This window comes from Triticum urartu, chromosome 2A (genome assembly GCF_056163025.1).
Source record: "Triticum urartu cultivar PI428250 chromosome 2A, HENAU_Tu73, whole genome shotgun sequence".
Classification (NCBI taxonomy): domain Eukaryota; kingdom Viridiplantae; phylum Streptophyta; class Magnoliopsida; order Poales; family Poaceae; genus Triticum; species Triticum urartu.
The window spans coordinates 172,097,783-172,116,456 of NC_141874.1; the positions used below are offsets into that span (position 1 = coordinate 172,097,783).

Sequence of the window (18,674 nt, forward strand, 5' to 3'; positions counted from 1 at the left end):
ATGCAATGGTTTGAGCTCTCTACGAATGATACGATCAAGCTACTCACTTGAGAGCCCCCCTTGATAGTACGACAATCGATCCTATAACCCGGTCTCCAAACTACCACCATGAGACCGGTAAAATAGAGAACCTATCAAGGACAAACCTTTGCCTTGCACAAAGTCCACTTGAGCTAGATGTAGATGATCTTGACTTTCTCAAGTAGGACCACCTTTCTTGATTGCGTTGGCTCGGTGAAGACTAGTAGATTGCTCCCCCATACTCCACTATGGGTGAGCCACTCTTCGACACATCTTCACAAGTCCATTGTCACCATAATGGATGACAATCTTCAAGCACTTGATCTCTTCATGATGCATCACTTGAATGTGCACACCGCAACCTAACCCCACAAAGAACTCTCACGAAGACCATGGGTTAGTACACAAAGCGTAATTGACAATGCTTACCATACCATGGGATCACTTGATCCCTCTCGGTACATCTTATATGCTTTGTGAGTTGATCAACTTGGTTCACTCTTGACTTAGTCTTGATCAACCTTGAACCTTTCCAACTCTCTTCATTTGGATGATGCCTTGAAGGTAAGCATGAATGATCACACGATCTTCTACTTCATACATACTTGCAATAAGCTCAACTCTCACATGAACGATCTTTGGATAATTCCTTAATATATAGCACCTTGGTCAACACATAAACTCCTTGAAACCAACACATGGACTTCAAGAAATGCCTATGGAGAAATCCTTCAAATATAACTCAATGCAACCATTAGTCCATAGAGAATGTTATCAATTACCAAAACAACAGATGGGGCACCACATGTCCTTTCAATGGTGTCATGCCGGTGACGATGGAGATCATGACGGTACTTTGGAGATGGAGATCAAAGGCACAAGATGATAATGGCCATATCATGTCACATATTTTGATTGCATGTGATGTTTATCTTCTATGCATCTTATTTTTCTTAGTACGACGACAACATTATGAGATGATCCCTTACTAAAATTTCAAAGTATAAGTGTTCTCCCTGAGTATGCACCGTTGCGACAGTTCGTCGTGCCGAGACACCATGTGGTGATCGGGTGTGATAAGCTCTACATTCACATACAACGGGTGCAAGCTAGTTTTGCATGTGCAGAATACTGGGGTTAAACTTGACGAGCCTAGGATATGCAGATATGGCCTCAGAACACTAGAGACCGAAAGGTCGAACGTGAATCATATAGTAGATATGATCAACATAGAGATGTTCACCATTGAAGACTACTCCATCTCACGTGATGATCGGACATGGTTTAGTTGATATGGATCACGTGATCATTTAGATGACTCGAGGGATGTCTATCTAAGTGGGAGTTCTTAAGTAATATGATTAATTGAACTTAACTTATCATGAACTTAGTCCTGATAGTTTTTGCATATCTATGTTGTAGATCAATAGCTCGCATTGTAGCTCCCCTTTGTTTTTGATATGTTCCTAGAGAAAACTAAGTTGAAAGATGATAGTAGCAATAATGCGGACTGGGTCCGTGATCTGAGGATTATCCTCGTTGCTGCACATAAGAATTATGTCCTTGATGCACCGCTAGGTGACAGACCTATTGCAGGAGCAGATGCAGACATTATGAATGTTTGGCAAGCTCGGTATGATGACTACTTCATAGTTTAGTGCACCATGCTTTACGGCTTAGAACAGTGACTTCAAAAACGTTTTGAATGCCACAAAGCATATAAGATATTCCAAGAGCTGAAATTGGTATTTCAGACTCGATCATGCCCGAGTCGAGAGGTATGAGACCTCTGACAAGTACTTTGCCTACAAGATGGAGGAGAATAGCTCAACCAGTGAGCATGTGCTTAGAATGTCTGAGTACTACAATCGCTTGAAACAAGTGGGAGTTAATCTTCCAAGATAGTGATTGACAGAGTTCTCTAGTCACTATCACCAAGTTACTGGAACTTCATGATGAACTATAATATGCAAGGGATGGAAAAGACAAGTCCCGAGCTCTTCGCAATGCTAAAGGATGCGGAGGTAGAGATAAAAAGAAGGAGCATCAAGTGTTGATGGTTAATAAGACCACTAGTTTCAAGAAAAAGGGCAAAGGAAAGAAGGGGAACTTCAAGAAGAATAGCAAGCAAGTTGCTACTCCTGGAAGAAGCCCAAGTTTGGACCTAAGCCTGAAACTGAGTGCTTCTACTGCAAAGGGACTAGTCACTGGAAGCGGAACTACCCCAAATACTTGGCGGATAAGAAGGATGGCAAAGTGAACAAAAGTATATGTGATATACATGTTATTGATGTGTACTTTACTAGTGTTCATAGTAGCCCCTGTGTCGTGGAATTGTCACGGCAGATATCATAGTGTGAGGACTTAGTCGTGAGGCCAACGCATCTATGTGATAGCTTGAGAGGGGTTGATCGGGATGAGAGACGCAACACACAAGACAAGGGTTTAGACAGCTTCGGGCCCCGGGAAACATCATCCGGTAATAGCCCTACATGTTGTTTGTGGCTAGGTCTCATTATGCTCATGAGGGAGACGCCGTAAATCCGACTCTCCTATCTTTGTGTCTAGCCTTAATGATTCTTTTTCTGTCCCTCTTGGGGTGCCCTGCCCCTCATATATGTTGAAGGGCCGGGTTACATGATTAGTCCTATTAGGATTAGGATTACTCTATTACAAGTGGAGTCCTAGTCTTGTTTCCTTTGTAGGAGAATATTCCTTATGCCTTTCTTCTTAAGCCGGCCCATCATAACGTGAGCCGGCCTTCTGGGCCTTGGGCTTTGTCATCCATCTGAAACACCCGCCAGGTCACCAATGAGTCTTCAGGCTCGTGAGTCGTCACACCAGTGAACCGCCAGACATGTGAGTCACCAATCCTCTGGCGGGTTCCCAATGAAACGCCAAGTCCGGTCGGGTCATATATCCGGCCGAGTCATACCGCGGGGTATATCCCCGACACCCTGGGTATTTGATACTGGTTCAGTTGCTATGATTACTAACTTGAAACATGAGTTACAAAATGAACAGAGACTAGTTGAGGGCGAGGTGTGTGTGTTGGAAGTGATTCCAAGGTTGATAAAGATCACCATCGCACACTCCCTTTACCTTCGAGATTAGTGTTGAACCTAAAATAAATGTTATTTGATGTTTGCGTTGAGCATAATATGGTTGGATCATGTTTATTGCAATATGGTTATTCATTTAAGTCAAATAATAATTGTTATTCTATTTACATGAATAAAATCTTCTGTGGTCATACACCCAAGGTGAATGGTTTATTGAATCTCAATCGTAGTGATACACATATTCATACTATTGATGCCAAACGATGCAAAGTTGATAATGATAGTGCAATATACTAGTGGCACAGCCGTTTAAGTCATATTGGTGTAAAGCACGTGAAGAAACTCCATGCGGATGGACTTTTGGAATCACTTGATTATGAATCATTTGATGCTTGCAAACCATGCCTCATGGGCAAGATGACTAAGACTTCGTTCTCCGGAACATTGGAGCGAGCCACTAACTTATTGGAAATAATACATACCGATGTATGCGATCCGATGAGTGTTGAGGCTCGCAGCGGGTATTGTTATTTCCTGACCTTCACAAATGATTTGAGAAGATATGGGTATATCTACTTGATGAAACACAAGTCTGAAACATTTGAAATGTTCAAAGAGTTTCAGAGTGAAGTTGAGAATCATCGTAACAAGAAAATAAAGTTTCTACGATCTGATCGCGGAGGCGAATATTTGAGTTACGAGTTTGGCCTTCATTTAATACAATGTGGAATAGTTTCACAACTCACGCCACCTGGAACACCACAACGTAATGGTGTGTCCGAACATCGTAACCACACTTTATTAGATATGGTGCGATCTATGATGTCTCTTACCGATTTACCGCTATAGTTTTGGGGTTATGCATTAGAGATAGTTGCATTCATGTTAAATAAGGCACCATCTAAATCCATTGAGACGACACGTATGAACTGTGGTTTGGCAAGAAACCTAAGCTGTCGTTCTTAAAGTTTGGGGCTGCGATGCTTATGTGAAAAAACTTCAACCTAATAAGCTCGAACCCAAATTGGAGAAATGCCTCTTCATAGGATACCCAAAGGAAAATGTTGGGTACACCTTCTATCACAGATCCGAAGGCAAGATATTCGTTGCTAAGAATGGATCCTTTCTAGAGAAGGAGTTTCTCTCGAAAGAATTGAGTGGGAGGAAAGTAGAACTTGATGAGGTAATTGTACCTTCTCCCGAATTGGAAATTAGTTCATCACAGAAATCAGTTCGAGTGATTCCTACACCAATTAGTGAGGAAGCTAATGATGATGATCATGAAACTTCAAATCAAGTTACTACCGAACCTCATAGGTCAACCAGAGTACGGTCCGCACCAAAGTGGTACAGTAATCCTGTTCTGGAAGTCATGTTACTATACCATGACGAACCTACGAACCATGAGGAAGTGATGATGAGCCCAGATTCCGCAAAATGGCTTGAGGCCATGAAATCTGAGATGGGATCCATGTATGAGAATAAAGTATGGACTTTGGTTGACTTGCCCGATGATCGGCAAGCCATTAAGAATAAATGGATCTTCAAGAGGAAGATGTATGATGATGGTAGTGTTATCTACAAAGCTCGAATTGTCGCAAAAGGGTTTTTGACAAGTTTAAGGTGTTGACTACTGAGATTTTCTCACTCGTAGCGATGCTTAAGTTTGTCCGAATCATGTTAGCAATTGCCGCATTTTATGATTATGAAATTTGGCAAATGGATGCAAAACTGCATTCCTTAATGGATTTCTTATAGAATAGTTGCATATGATGCAACCATAAGGTTTTGTCGATCCTAAAGGTGCTAACAAAGTTTGCAAGCTCCAGCGATCCATTTATGGACTGGTGCAGGCCTCTTGGAGTTGGAATATACGCTTTGATAGTGTGATCAAAGCATATAGTTTTATACAGACTTTTGGAGAAGCTTGTATTTATAAGAAAGTGAGTGGGAGCACTACAGCCTTTCTGATAAGTATATGTGAATGACATATTGTTGATCAGAAATGATGTAGAATTTTCTGGAAAGCATAAAGGAGTTTTGAAGGAGTTTTCAAAGAAAGACCTCGGTGAAGCTGCTTACATATTGAGCATCAAGATCTATAAAGATAGATCAAGACGCTTAATAAGATTTTTCAATGAGAACATACATTGACAAGATTTTGAAGTAGTTCAAAATGGAACAGTCAAAGAAAGAGTTCTTGCCTGTGTTGCAAGGTGTGAAGTTGAGTAAGACTCAAAACCCGACCATGGCAGAAAATAGAAAGAAAATGAAATTCATTCCCTATGCCTCAGTCATAGGTTCTATAAAGTATGCTATGATGTGTACCAAACCTATTGTGTACCTCACCATGAGCTTGGCAAGAGGGTACAATAATGATCCAGGAGTGGATCACTAGACAGCGGTCAAAAATTATCCTTAGTTACCTAAGAGGACTAAGGAAATGTTTCTCGGTTATGGAGTTGATAAAGAGTTCATCGTAAAAGAGTTACGTCGATGCAAGCTTTAACACTAATCCAGATGACTCAGAATCTCAATCTAGATACATATTGAAAGTGGGAACAGTTAGCTAGAGTATCTCAATGCAGAGCATTGTAGACATAAAAATTTGCGAAATACATAGGGATCTGAATGTGGCAGACCCATTGACTAAGCTTCTCTCACAAGCAAAACATGATCACACCTTAGTACTCTTTGGGTGTTAATCACATAGGCGATGTGAACTAGATTATTGACTCTAGTAAACCCTTTGGGTGTTGGTCACATGGTGATGTGAACTATTGGTGTTAAATCACATGACGATGTGAACTAGATTATTGACTCTAGTGCAAGTGGGAGACTGAAGGAAATATGCCCTAGAGGCAATAATAAAGTTGTTATTTCTATTTCCTTATATCATGATACATGTTTATTATTCATGCTAGAATTGTTTAACCAGAAACTTAGTACATGTGCGAATACATAGAAAAAATAGTGTCCCAAGTATGCCTCTACTTGACTAGCTCGTTAATCAAAGATGGTTAAGTTTCCTGACCATAGACATGTGTTGTCATTTGATGAATGGGATCACATCATTAGAGAATGATGTGATGGACAAGACCCATCCGTTAGCTTAGCATAATGATTGTTAAGTTCTATTGCTATTGCTTTCTTCATGACTTATACATATTCCTCTGACTATGAGATTATGCAACTCCCGAATACCGGAGGAACACTTTGTGTGCTATCAAAACGTCACAACATAATTGGTTGATTATAAAGATGCTCTACAGGTCTCTCCGATGGTGTTTGTTGAGTTGGCATAGATCAATATTAGGATTTGTCACTCCGAGTATCGGAGAGGTATCTCTGGGCCCTCTCAGTAATGCACATCACTATAAGCCTTGCAAGCAATGTGACTAATGAGTTAGTAATGAGATGATGCATTACGGAACGAGTAAAGAGACTTGCTGGTAACGAGATTGAACTAGGTATGATGATACTGACGATCGAATCTCGGGCAAGTAACATACCATTGACAAAGGGAATGATGTATGTTGTTATACGGTTTGACCGATAAAGATCTTCGTAGAATATGTAGGAGCCAATATGAGTATCCAGGTTCCGCTATTGGTTATTGACCGGATATGTGTCTCAGTCATGTCTACATAGTTCTCAAACCCGTAGGGTTCGCACGCTTAACATTCGATTATGATTTGTATTATGAGTTATGTGATTTGATGACCGAAGTTTGTTCAGAGTCCCGGATGAGATCACAGACATGACGAGGAGTCTCGAAATGACCGAGAGGTAAATATTCATATATTGGAAGGCTATATTCGGACATCGGAAAGGTTCCGAGTGATTCAGGTATTTTTCGGAGTACCGGGAAGTTACAGGAATTCACCGGGAGAAGTAATGGGCCTTATTGGGCCTTACGGGAAAAGAGGAGGCAGGCCAAAGGGAGATGGCGCCCCCCATGGGTCCGAATTGGACTAGGGGAAGGGGGCGGCGCCCCCTTGCCTTTTCCTGTTCCCTCTCTCTCCCTCTTTCCTTCTCTCCTACTCTGAAAAGGAAACGAATTCCTACTAGGACTTGGAAGTCCTAGTAGGACTCCATACGCTTGGCGCGCCCCTAGGGGGCCGGACTCTCTCCCTTCCTCCTTTATATACGTGGGCAGGGGGCACCCCAAAGGCACACCAAGTCTTCTCTTAGCCGTGTGCGGTGCCCCCTCCACAGTTACACACCTCGGTCATATCGTCGTAGTGCTTAGGCGAAGCCCTGCGCCGATAACTTCATCATCACCATCGCCACACTGTCGTGCTGATGAAACTCTCTCTCGTCCTTAATTGGGTCAAGAGCTTGAGGGATGTCATCGTGCTGAACGTGTGCTGAACACGGAGGTGCCGTACATTCGGTGCTTGGATCAGTTGAGTCGCGAAGACGTTCAACTACATCAACCGCGTTACTAAACGCTTCCGCTTTCGGTCTACGAGGGTACGTGGACACACTCTCCCCTCTCGTTGCTATGCATCACCTAGATAGATCTTGCGTGATCATAGGATTTTTTTTTTTGAAATACTGCGTTCCCCAACAGCTTCCTGCGGTACTTCCGCTCCGGCGTACCTCTGTACCATTGTTCCTTTGTACCATGTGATCGTAAGCGGTAGTACCACTCATGGATGGATGGTAGTACAGCTCCGGTGGCACTACCGCTCCAGCACTTCACGTGGTCACTCTGCTACTTCTAGAACTACTGCTTTAAGCGGTAGTATCGCTCCTAGGAGCGGTAATTTCGGTTTACTACGGACTATGGCATAACGGTTGGATTTGTCCCCACCTATAAAAGGGGGTCTTCTTCCCCAATGGATTTTATCCTTCGAGCTCGTGTTTTTCCTTCATTGTTGACCCTCTTTGAGCTTCCTATATCTCAATCCCTCGAATGATTCTTGCTAGTTTTTTCGGGTAAAGAGAGAAGAGATCTACATCCACATTTACACCAATCAATCTCTCTTCTATGTGAAGGGAACCCCTTGGATCTAGATCTTGTAGTTCTTTGTGTTCCTTTTCTTGTTCTTCCTCTCATATTCCTCCATAGCTTTCGTTGCTTTGGTGGGATTTGAGAGTGATGGACTTCGGGCACTCCATGTACCCCTGCCATTGCATTTGGTGCATAGATTTGAGTTCTCCATGGCGATATGTGGAAGTGAAAGTTGAGTAGCTTATTACTATTGGGTGCTTGGTACCCTAGAGCTTGTTCCTCTTGGATCCTTGGGCGTCCTAGACGGTTGGTGGTGTCACGGAGCTCTATCATTGTGGTGGAAAGCTCTGGGCAAGCATCGGGGTATCCAACTAAGTTTTGGAGATTGCATCGAGCAATTTGACGGGTTCCGGTGACCATCTCAAGGGTTTTCAATTGTACAGGTTCGGTGACCGCCCCCAAGGGTCACCATTTGTACGGGTTCGGTGACCGTCCTCAAGGTCCCCTTAGTGGAATCACGACATCTTGCATTATGCGAGGGCGCGAGGAGATTATGGTGGCCCTAGTGGCATTTTTGGGAGCATTGTGCCTCCACACCGCTCCAAAGGAGATTAGCATCCGCAAGGGTGTGAACTTCGTGATACACCGTCTTCTCCGCGTGCCTCGGTTATCTCTTACACGAGTCCTTTACTTATGCACTTTACTTTGTGATAGTCATAGTGTTTCATGTGATATATCTTGCTATCACTTAGTTCTTTATCTTTTTTAGCATATAAGTTGTTGGTGCATATAGATGAGCCTAGTTGAGTAAGATTTTGTGCTTGACAAATTATATGCTAGTTTTATTCCACATTTGTTCAATCCTAAACCGTAGTTATTTTAAAGCGCTTATTCACCCCGTGTAGGCGACATGACGATGTGAACTATTGGTGTTAAATCACATGACGATGTGGGAGAGAATATCAGTTTACTGAAAATGACAGCCTGTTTGCTACAATGCTCTCGCTAGGTTAAGTACCCCACGTCCCCTCTGGCTCACTCCGGCCACACACACACTTACAGTTGTCACACACACGCACTCACGCTTGGCACAGCCAACTGGCAGTCACGCGGTGGTGCCTTGCACTGCCGCGGTGACATTCTCCCCTCCTTGAGAACGCCCTTCTTCTTCTGTTGCATCGTCTTCCCAGATGCTTGCGTGCGGGTATCGCCGGCGGAGCACGTCGTAATCTTCCCAGGTGATCGTCGGAGGAACTGTGTCCCAGGCTATTTGTAGTTGAACCACGGGTGTGCTGCCTTTCTTCATCATTCTGCGATCAAGTATCTCCACTGGTATTGTCTCCTGAGTGGATAGATCCGTAGTGACCGGAAGTTCAGAGAACACCGGACTGTAGTTGGGGGTGAAAGGCTTCAACTGCGAGACATGAAACACCGGATGGATTTTACTGTCAGTAGGGAGGTCCAGTTTGTATGATGCAGGTCCAATTCTGGCGATGACAGGAAAATGGGCCAAAGAACTTGAACGCCAGCTTTGGGCAGGGGCGGCTCGCCACAGACTTCTGAACATATGGTTGCAGTTTCAGAAGAACCTGCTCCCCGACCTGAAACGCCCGCTCTGTTCGATTCAGATCCGCGAACTTCTTGTGCTTGACTTGCGCGCGTGCCAGATGTGCACGCAAGTTTTCCTGATGCAAAGACCAGTCCCACTGCTCCCCGTCCGGCAAGGCTGGTTGGGATGCCGGCCAGGTGGCCATGCTCCCTTCGTTGGCTTCGACTCCGTACAGCGCTTTGAAGGGAGAGCAACCCAGGAATGAAAGGAGGAATTGTACCAGAATTCAGCCGCGGGAAGCCAACGGCGCCATTGCTTGGGGGTGTCGTGCACGACACAGCGCAAGTACATCTCCATGCACTGATTGACACGCTCGCTCTGGCCATCCGTCTGGGGGTGGTACGCTATGGAGTAGAGGAGCTTGGTGCCCGCGCCGGCAAGTAGTTCGCGCCACAGCGCACTGGTGAAGATCTTGTCGCGGTCGCTGACGATGGACTTGGGAATGCCGTGGAGCTTGACAACGTTGTCCCAGAACACGCGCGCCACCTGTGTTGCTGTGAACGGGTGCCACAAGGGCACGAAGTGAGAGAACTTGGTGAAATGGTCAACCACCACCATGATTGTATCGTAGCCTTCTGACGTTGGCAGTCCCTCGACAAAATCCATGGTCAGCTCCTGCCAAGGTGCGGAGGGGATCGGCAGAGGTGCCAGTTTGCCCGCAGGCTTGTGAAGTTCATGCTTGGCTTGCTGGCAAACGTGGCACTGGCGCACGAACTCGTCGACATCTTGTTTCAGTCCTTTCCACTCAAACACCTTCTTGACTCGGTGGTAGGTGGCCGTTGCTCCGGAGTGGCCTCCTACGGCGCTGTCATGCATCGCGCCGATGAGCTTTGTGCGCAGAGCGGTGTTTGCGCCGATCCACAGTCGCCCCTGACGCCGAATGAGTCCCAGCTCGTACTCGTCATCATCTAGGTTGTGCAGCGCAAGCTGTTGCAGTCGTTATTGCACGTCAGGATCAGTGGCGTAGGAATTGGCCACTTCCTGGATCCACGCGGGCTGACACAGAGACAGGGCGTTGGCGCTGAAGGGGCTGCCCACGCGGGAGAGCGCGTCTGCAGCTCCATTGTCGATGTCGCGCTTATACTGAAACTTGAACTGCAGTCCAACCAGCTTTGACATGGCGCGACGCTGGACGTCAGTCACCAGCTGCTGATCGCCGAGAGAGCACAAACTTTTGTGATCTGTGAGGATTGTGAACGGCCCGCGCTAAAGATAAGCACGCCACTTGTCCACCCCATCATAACTGCCAGGAACTCCTTCTCATATGTTGACAATTTCTGGTTCTTCACTCCCAACGCTTTGCTGTAGTAAGCGATGGGGTGGCCTTCTTGTACCAGCACTGCTCCAATGCCCGTGTCGCAAGCGTCCGTCTCAATCATGAAGGGCTTGTTGAAGTCTGGGAGGGCGAGCACTGGCGTGGTTACCATCGCCTGCTTGAGTGTGTCGAAGGCGTGTTGCGCAGTCTCTGGCCACTCGAAACCCTTCTTGGTGAGCTGCAGTGTGAGGGGCTTTGCAATGATCCCGTAGTGGGGCACAAACTTGCGATAGTAGCCAGTGAGCCCCAAGAATGCGCGCAACTCTGTTGCATTTGTTGGTGTAGGCCACTAAGCCATGGCTTTTGTCTTCTCTGCATCTGTTGCGACACCTTCCTTGGAGATGACGTGGCCGAGGTAATCGATGTGGTCTTGGGCAAAGGAACACTTCGACATCTTGGCATAGAGCTGGTGCTCGCGGAGCAGGCTCAGGACGAGCCGGAGATGCTCCAGGTGCTCTTCCCACGTCTCACTGAAAACCAGAATGTCGTCAAGAAAAATTATGACAAACTTACGGGTATACTTGGCGAAGATCGCGTTCATCAGGCATTGAAATGTTGCAGGCGCATTTGTCAGGCCAAACGGCATCACGCGGAACTGAAAATGCCCGTGGTGGGTTTTGAATGCAGTCTTGTGTTCGTCCTCTTCCCGCATTCGGATTTGGTGATACCCTGCCCGTAGATCGAGCTTGGAGAAGAAGGCAGCACCGGCTAGCTCGTCGAGGAGCTCATCCACGATCGGCAATGGAAACTTGTTCTTCACTGTGATGTCATTCAGGCGCCGGTAGTCGACACAGAACCGCCATGTCCCATCCTTTTTCTTCACTAACAGCACGGGAGCAGCGTACGGACTGACAAAGTGTGTGATCACGCCGACATCGAGCATTTCCTTCACTTGGCGCTCTATTTCGTCTTTCTGCAGTGGCGAGTAACGGTAGGGTCGAGTGTTTGTAGGCTGAGCTCCTTCTTCCAGTGTGATTGCATGATCGTACTGCCTACGAGGGGGCAGACCAGTAGGCGTGGTGAAGACATCAGCAAACTCCTCCAATAAGTCGCTGATCGGCGTCTGCGAAGGAATGCGCGACTTGGGTCTGGGGGGTTGCATTTCCACCATGGCCATAGCCCAGATGTCATTGCCTGCGATCAGCTTGCAGAGCTCGGTCGGCTGAACGGCCGCGAGCGTTGGTGTTGTCTTGGGTCGAACACCTTGCAGGGTGACCAACTCGCCGTCGTGGAGGAAGGAGATGAACTTCTCTTGCCAATGACATGTCATTGGGCTGTTTTTCTCCAGCCAATCCATGCCTAGAATGCCATCGTAGGCGCCGGTGTCGAGCTCGTACATCGACGTTGAAAATGTATGGCCCTGCATCCACCACTTGAGCTCTGGGACTTGGCGCGAGCAGGTGAGGCGATCGCCGTTCGCCACACGCACGTCCAGGGTAGCGATCTCCTGGGTCTCGGCGCCGACACGTTCGACGAAGGATTTGTTGACGAAGCTGTGTGTGCTTCTGGAGTCCAGCAGCAACAGCATCACCTGGTTGCCCACCAGGGCGCGGAGACGAATGGTGCTGGGCGCTTCCGAGCCGTCCAGCGCGTGCGCAGAGATGGTGCAGCACTCTGGAGGGGGAACGACATGCTCCGGAGCGTCGGGCAAGTCGAGAGCGTGCACGGCGTCATCAGTGAGCACCTCGCCAAACGTGCTGACCTGGATCGTAAGCAGCCGCGCTTGCGGATTGCAGCGGTGCTCACGGCTATACCGGTCGCCGCACTTGAAGCAGAGACCGTTGGCGTGGCGAAATTCTTTGAGCTGGCGCTCGCGCGCGTAGTCGTCGGGCTGTTGGCGCGGCGCGGCGCCCGGGCGTGCTGGTGGCGCTTGTGGCGCTGGAGGTGGGCGGCCTTGGGGTTGTGGTCGCGGCCGCGCTCGTGGCGTGATCAACTCCTCTTCTTGGATGCGAGCAAGGATGGATGCGCGCGTGATGCTGGTGGGGGCTTGAAGACGCACCGCGGCGCGCAGTTCGTCCTTGAGGCCCAATAAGAACTGTGTGATGAAGAACTTTGGGGATAGCGACGGGTCGAGCGCCAGGAGGTGGTACATGCGGCTGTCGAACACCTGGCGGTACTCGCTGATGGTGCCGCTCTGCCGGAGTTGGAGAAGCTTGTGCATCTCCAGCTCGAACTCGTCAACGCCGAATTCCTCGATGATCGCTGCGCGGAATGCCTCCCAGCCCAGGCCACTGTGTGTTTGACGAAATGCCTGCAGCCAGTGAGCGGCCTGGCCCTCGATGTACAATGTCGCCGTGGTCACCCAGCTCGACGGCGGTACGCGGTAGAGGTCGAAGTAGGCACGACAGCGATCCAGCCAGAGGTACGGCGCCGTGCTGTCGAAGCGCGGAAAATCGTGCTTGGGCGCCTTGATGTAGGTGTCGTGGTGTTGGTAGAGATGCGGCTCGCTCTGCTGTTGGTGCGGCGCCTGAAGCAGAGGCGGGCGCTGATCGGAGAGGCGTGGGGATGGTGGCGGTCCCTGCTGTTGCTGGTGGACCGGTGGAGGGCGTAGAGGCGGCGGCGGGGGTGGAGGTGGGGACAGGTTGAGGACGGCGTCCGGTCCCGATCCGCGCGGCGACGGCGATCTCTCGAGTGCCTTGCACGTCTCGTCGACGTCGGCCTGGGTGAGATCCACTTGCTTGGACAGCGCCCGCAGATCTTGTGCGACCTGCGCGTTGAAGGCGGCCTGAACCTCGAGTCACTTCTCGCTGTCGGCCTTCTGCTCATCGAGACGCGAGAGGACGGTCTCCATGAGTGCCTTGAGCGTGCTGGTGTTGTCGTCCATGGCGGACAACAGCTGTCTCGTCTGAACCGAGGGTTTGGACGGCGCCGTTGTTCCGCTCCGAGCCGATCCAACCCCGCCGGGGATTTTGGGCGATTTGCCGGAGCAACTCGCACCCGCGGCGGTGGGTGTTACGGATCAAGGCCAAGAGATTGTGGAAGCAGCGGAGAAAAATTTCAGCAGGATTCGATGGCTCTGATAACCAAATGTCACGCCCCGATCTAGATCAGGGAGGACCAGCGACGGTAGGTGAGGGAAAGGGGGATGAGGTTGGCTTGAGAAAGGGGTGAGCGAGAGAGAAACGGAGAGGTGGGAGAGAATATCAGTTTACTGAAAATGACAGCCTGTTTGCTACAATACTCTCGCTGGGTTAAGTACCCCACGTCCCCTCTGGCTCACTCCGGCCACACACTTACAGCTGTCACACGCACGCACTCACGCTTGGCACAGCCAACTGGCAGTCACGCGGTGGTGCCTTGCACTGCCGCGGTGACAGATGGAACCCTAGTGGTCGTCGTCTTCTTTTTCTCCTGCTTCGACCCCCGCCGACTCGGCTGGACGCTGGACGAGATCATCGTCGAGGTTTGTGGCTCTCTGCAGCAATTTACTGCTGCAGAATCTGCTTTTCGTTGCAAAAGGGGCAAACGGATTTATTCACAAGGTTAGCGGCCGCCCGCCGGTGCTATCACCGTGATTGTACTTGAACGGCAAGAACTCACCGCAACTTGGCTAATCCTTGTGCAGGTCCGGTCTACTCCACCCTCCACGTTCTTCCCGTGCAACGTAATGCAAGCTTCCCGAGGAATTTCCTTGTGGTAAGCTTAGCGCGACCATCTAGAGCCGAAGTGCAGGCTACCTGTTCGACCAAATGTCCCAGAAGAAAACCAAAGTCGACGCCGTCCTCGAAGGAGAGACGTATGGCGCCGGCACCGTAACCGCCCATGTTGACCGCCTCAGTGACCTCCCAGATGCGCTCCTCCACAAGGTCATGTCGTTCCTGCGGGCGTGGGAGGTGGCTCGCACCTGTGTGCTCTCGCGCCGCTGGCGCAACCTCTGGGCCTCTGCGCCCTGCCTCGACCTCCGGGTCTGTTGCAAAGCCCGTCACGGCCGGCTACCCATGCGACTCGCCAGGTTCGCCAACCACTTCTTGCTCCTTCGGGAGGTGTCTGCGCCGTTGGACACACTCCGGCTCCTGTCCAGCCCAACGTCGTCTGTTGATGATGATTCAGTGCTGTATAGCCCTAAATATGATGACGACGGGGGGATTACTGCTCTACGGATGTCGACATGTGGATCCGTGCTGCCATAAACCGCAGGGCACGGTTTATCCAGCTTAGTCATCATCCAAGGGATGATGCCTTCTCTGATCTTGAGCACGTGCCGTTCATCTCCTGCCACCTGAAACACCTGCACCTGTCTGGCACAATGTTGCGAGACAAGACACTAATGCAGCTCTCTTCTCAGTGTCCTTCTTTGGAAGTCCTGGAACTCAAGGAGTGCTTCCTGTATGCCCCCCAGATATCATCTGCCTCACTTATTAGTTTGACCATGGTTGAGTGCAGGATCATGGCTGACCTGTCCATCGCTGCTCCAAGCCTTGTATCACTGTGCTGTGTCATACCATACCACCGTGCTCCGTCGTTTGAAAACCTGGGGTCGCTGGCTACCGGCACCATCATGTTAAATGACTCTTTCTTGCATGATAAGTTTGAATACAAGTACAAAGATCGCGATGAAGATGCATTTGAATGTGATAGCGGCGACGACAGTGACTCTGATGATGACCACTGTGATAGTGATACTGATACCGACTTGAGAACTTCTGACATATTGGATGGTGCTAAAGTTTTAGGTGGCCAAAATGTTATCCGCAGCCTTTCAAATGCTACAAGTTTAGACCTGATAGCTGATGCCGGAGAGGTATGCCTATGAATCTGTTGCTGACATATCTCCTTCAGTAATCAATATGCCTATGTTTCCTATGAATCTGTTGCTAATATGGAACGGAGGGAGCAAGTGATATTTTTCAGCTAGTTGTTTCCATTGCCGAAAAAAGCCTGTACTTTACAAACCCTTTTTTTCCACTGGGTGTCCAATGTGCTATGTGCACATTTTGTACTGTTTTTGCACTCAGTGACTCAAGTAACAACAGCTGGCTGCATATTCAAAAATCAAAATCACAATAAGTTATGGGTAACAGTTCTAGTGTTATTGTAATAAAATTGTATAAGCAACGGGAATTGGAAATGAGTAACGGTCTAACGATAACATCATTTTACATAACTTAACCAGAAGTAAACATTCACTTCCATGAAAATTTCTAACTACTAGTAGATTCACTGTGTTACTATTCTTTTCTGTCAACTGAACAAATTCACTTTTTGTGCCAAAGTTGATTCTGAATAGGGAATTGGAAATATGCCAAATTTTTAGCAACCTGAAGGTGTTAACCCTTGGTGAATGGTGTATGGCTGCCGACTTCTATCCGTTAGTTTCATTCTTGCAGCATGCTCCAAATCTGGAGTCTCTTTTTCTTAAACTTAAAACGGTATGAGCTTTCTCATATACTGCTTTTATAGTGTGATAGATTAATTTGGACCTATTTCATGACATTTATTTTGTTCTATGAAAAGGATCATGAGGAAATAGAAGACAATATCAGACTGGAGGGTATATCATTTGCTTGCAAGAACCTTACAATGGTCAAGATAAAATGTCCCAAGGATGACGAAAGAGTTCCTGTGTTAACACAAATGTTCATGGCTAATGGCATACCCATCGAAAAGATAGATGTCTGTCACCGTCAGACTCGCAAAACTTGTGAGTTATTATTACCGTATCTTAATGTCATTGTATTTGCAATGCGAGTCTTACATCATTTACTAGCTTGGTTAAAAAATAAGGCCACAAAGGCTGTTGTATTTGCAATGCGGGTCTTAAGTCATTACTATTTTGGTTAAAAGATATGGCTACTTCTTTAATTTGGAGTTTGTTTTTGGAGCATGACCTGAATTTAGACATTGTAAACTTATTCGCTTCGTCAAATATCAACCAGGTCATCAATCCTTGGCCCTAAGGCGTGGATATGCTGCTTTGTAGGAACTGCAGTTTCAGCGGTATCACCGGTATGATTTTACCTCTGATTACATAGCTTTTCGTTTACTGTAAGGTATACAAGTCCTATCTGGTAGTTGCAATCATCACTTTGTACTTAACATAGATTTGAGGGATTAGAAACTAGCTAATACATTTCAAAATAGTTGGCATCTTTGTCTGTGCACATTCTCCAACGTTAGCATCTTTGTCTGTGCATGTTTTCTAAAGTTATACTTTCACCTCTTTTTCCGTGCATGTTTCTGAATCTATAAATGACAAGGAAATGCAATCCTGCAAGAATAGCAAAACTGTTGTGACAAATCTAACAACACCATTTAAATATACCCAAACTGAACAACTAGAAATAATTTATTTATAAAGTATACTTAAATTTGACTAGCAAGATAAAGAATGCCAGGTAATTTACTTATAAAGTATACCCAAGCCATGCTTCCCTCGACAAAGGTCGCAGTGTGTTCTACTGGAATACTGCTGACAACAAGAAAAAGTATAGGATGGTGAAATGGAAACTTATGTGTAAACCCAAAAACCTTGTGGGGGGGGGGGGGGGTATCAATACCTCGACGATGAACAAGTACCTAATTATGAAGTGGTGGTGGCGCATTTTCTCTGAACCTGAGGATAAATACTTCCGAAACTCCACACCTTTTATGTCCTCTGCTCATAATGGCTCGCAATTCTGGATGTCTGTCCACAAGGTGCGTGATGAATTCAGAAGCCTTCTGAAATTTGTGGTGGGAGATGGGGCTTCCACCCATTTCTGGCTTGATTGGTGATTGGTGACGGCCCCCTCTCTCAGTCCTTCCCTGTTCTTTTTTTCTTATGTTTCCAATCAGTCCACCTCCATTGCGGAGCTTGCTGCTTGCAACTGGGACCTTGGCTTCCGGCATGCTTTCTCTCCTACAAAGTTGGCCAACTGGCACGACCTCACTGCCTTGTTCCCGGTGCTGTCGGGTTCACCCGATCGGCTTGTTTGGCCCCACTTCACCTTGGGAAAATTCTTAAGTCGTTATACTCTATAAGCTCATCTCTGGGAGGCAGGACTCTCATTTTAAGGCTATGTAGCGAGCATGCATTCTGCTTAAATAATAATAAAATCTTTGGCAGGCTATTAGACTCAAACTTCCAGCTAGTGACCAAATTCTTGAACGCGGCGGCAACACTAACGCAACTTGCTCTCTTTGTTGAGAGACAGAAGACACTGAACACATCTTCAAATGTGCCTTATCCAGATTTGGCTGGAGTTGTGTTTGATCATGGTTGAACTGCAACTGGAACCCATCGAGGTTCTCAGATCTTTTTAACTTAGTCAAGTACCTCTCGGCCCAGTTTGTTTGTGTTTTCTGGATCGCCCAGTTTGTTCGTGATTTCTGGATCGTTTTGCTGCTTTTGCCTAGTGTTTTTGGACCACTCGAAATAAATTTACAAAGCATATATTTCCTAACCGTCAGCCTCATCGCTTGTTTAAAATGGTTGCCCTTTTACAGCAATGGAAGCCATTGGCTAAGGCTGGCCTCGCTCATTTCCAAGATCCGGGTGCCTTCTCACTCTGTCCCCGCCTCCCCTGCGCTGGTGTCTTCTGGAGCTGGAGGGTAGATCCTTCTTTACCTGGTTTTTGCTGGCCTGCGTGCCATGGTTGCCTCGTTGGCTGCATGGATCGGTTTGAACCTCTTCCGCCTTTTTTGTAAGCTTGTTGGGCTTTATTTATAAAGTCGGGCAATCTGACTTTCCTCTAAAAAGTATAGACAAAAGAAGATGTTTTTACATGA

The 18,674-nt window shown here is 47.4% G+C and overlaps 2 protein-coding genes across 3 annotated transcripts; one reads left to right on the forward strand and one right to left on the reverse strand.

Annotated features, from left to right (window-relative positions):
• Positions 1–11,256: 11,256 nt before the first annotated feature.
• Positions 11,257–13,791, reverse strand: LOC125535478 (uncharacterized). Its single transcript, XM_087541093.1, has 2 exons — positions 13,765–13,791; positions 11,257–13,674 (listed from the first exon to the last, which is right to left on the reverse strand). Exons 1-2 carry the CDS (start codon positions 13,789–13,791, stop codon positions 11,257–11,259), a joined length of 2,445 nt encoding a protein of 814 aa, XP_087397219.1.
• Positions 13,792–14,201: 410 nt separating this feature from the next.
• Positions 14,202–18,674, forward strand: LOC125536459 (uncharacterized). Of its 2 annotated transcripts, none has more exons than XM_087543537.1 (6): positions 14,202–14,449; positions 14,533–15,708; positions 16,181–16,336; positions 16,422–16,608; positions 16,844–16,913; positions 18,393–18,674. In XM_087543537.1, exons 2-5 carry the CDS (start codon positions 15,076–15,078, stop codon positions 16,885–16,887), a joined length of 1,020 nt encoding a protein of 339 aa, XP_087399663.1. In that variant the 5' UTR covers positions 14,202–14,449; positions 14,533–15,075; the 3' UTR covers positions 16,888–16,913; positions 18,393–18,674. The 2 variants fall into 2 exon arrangements, with proteins under 2 accessions (XP_087399663.1, XP_087399664.1); XM_087543538.1 differs by having other exon boundaries at positions 14,237–14,370.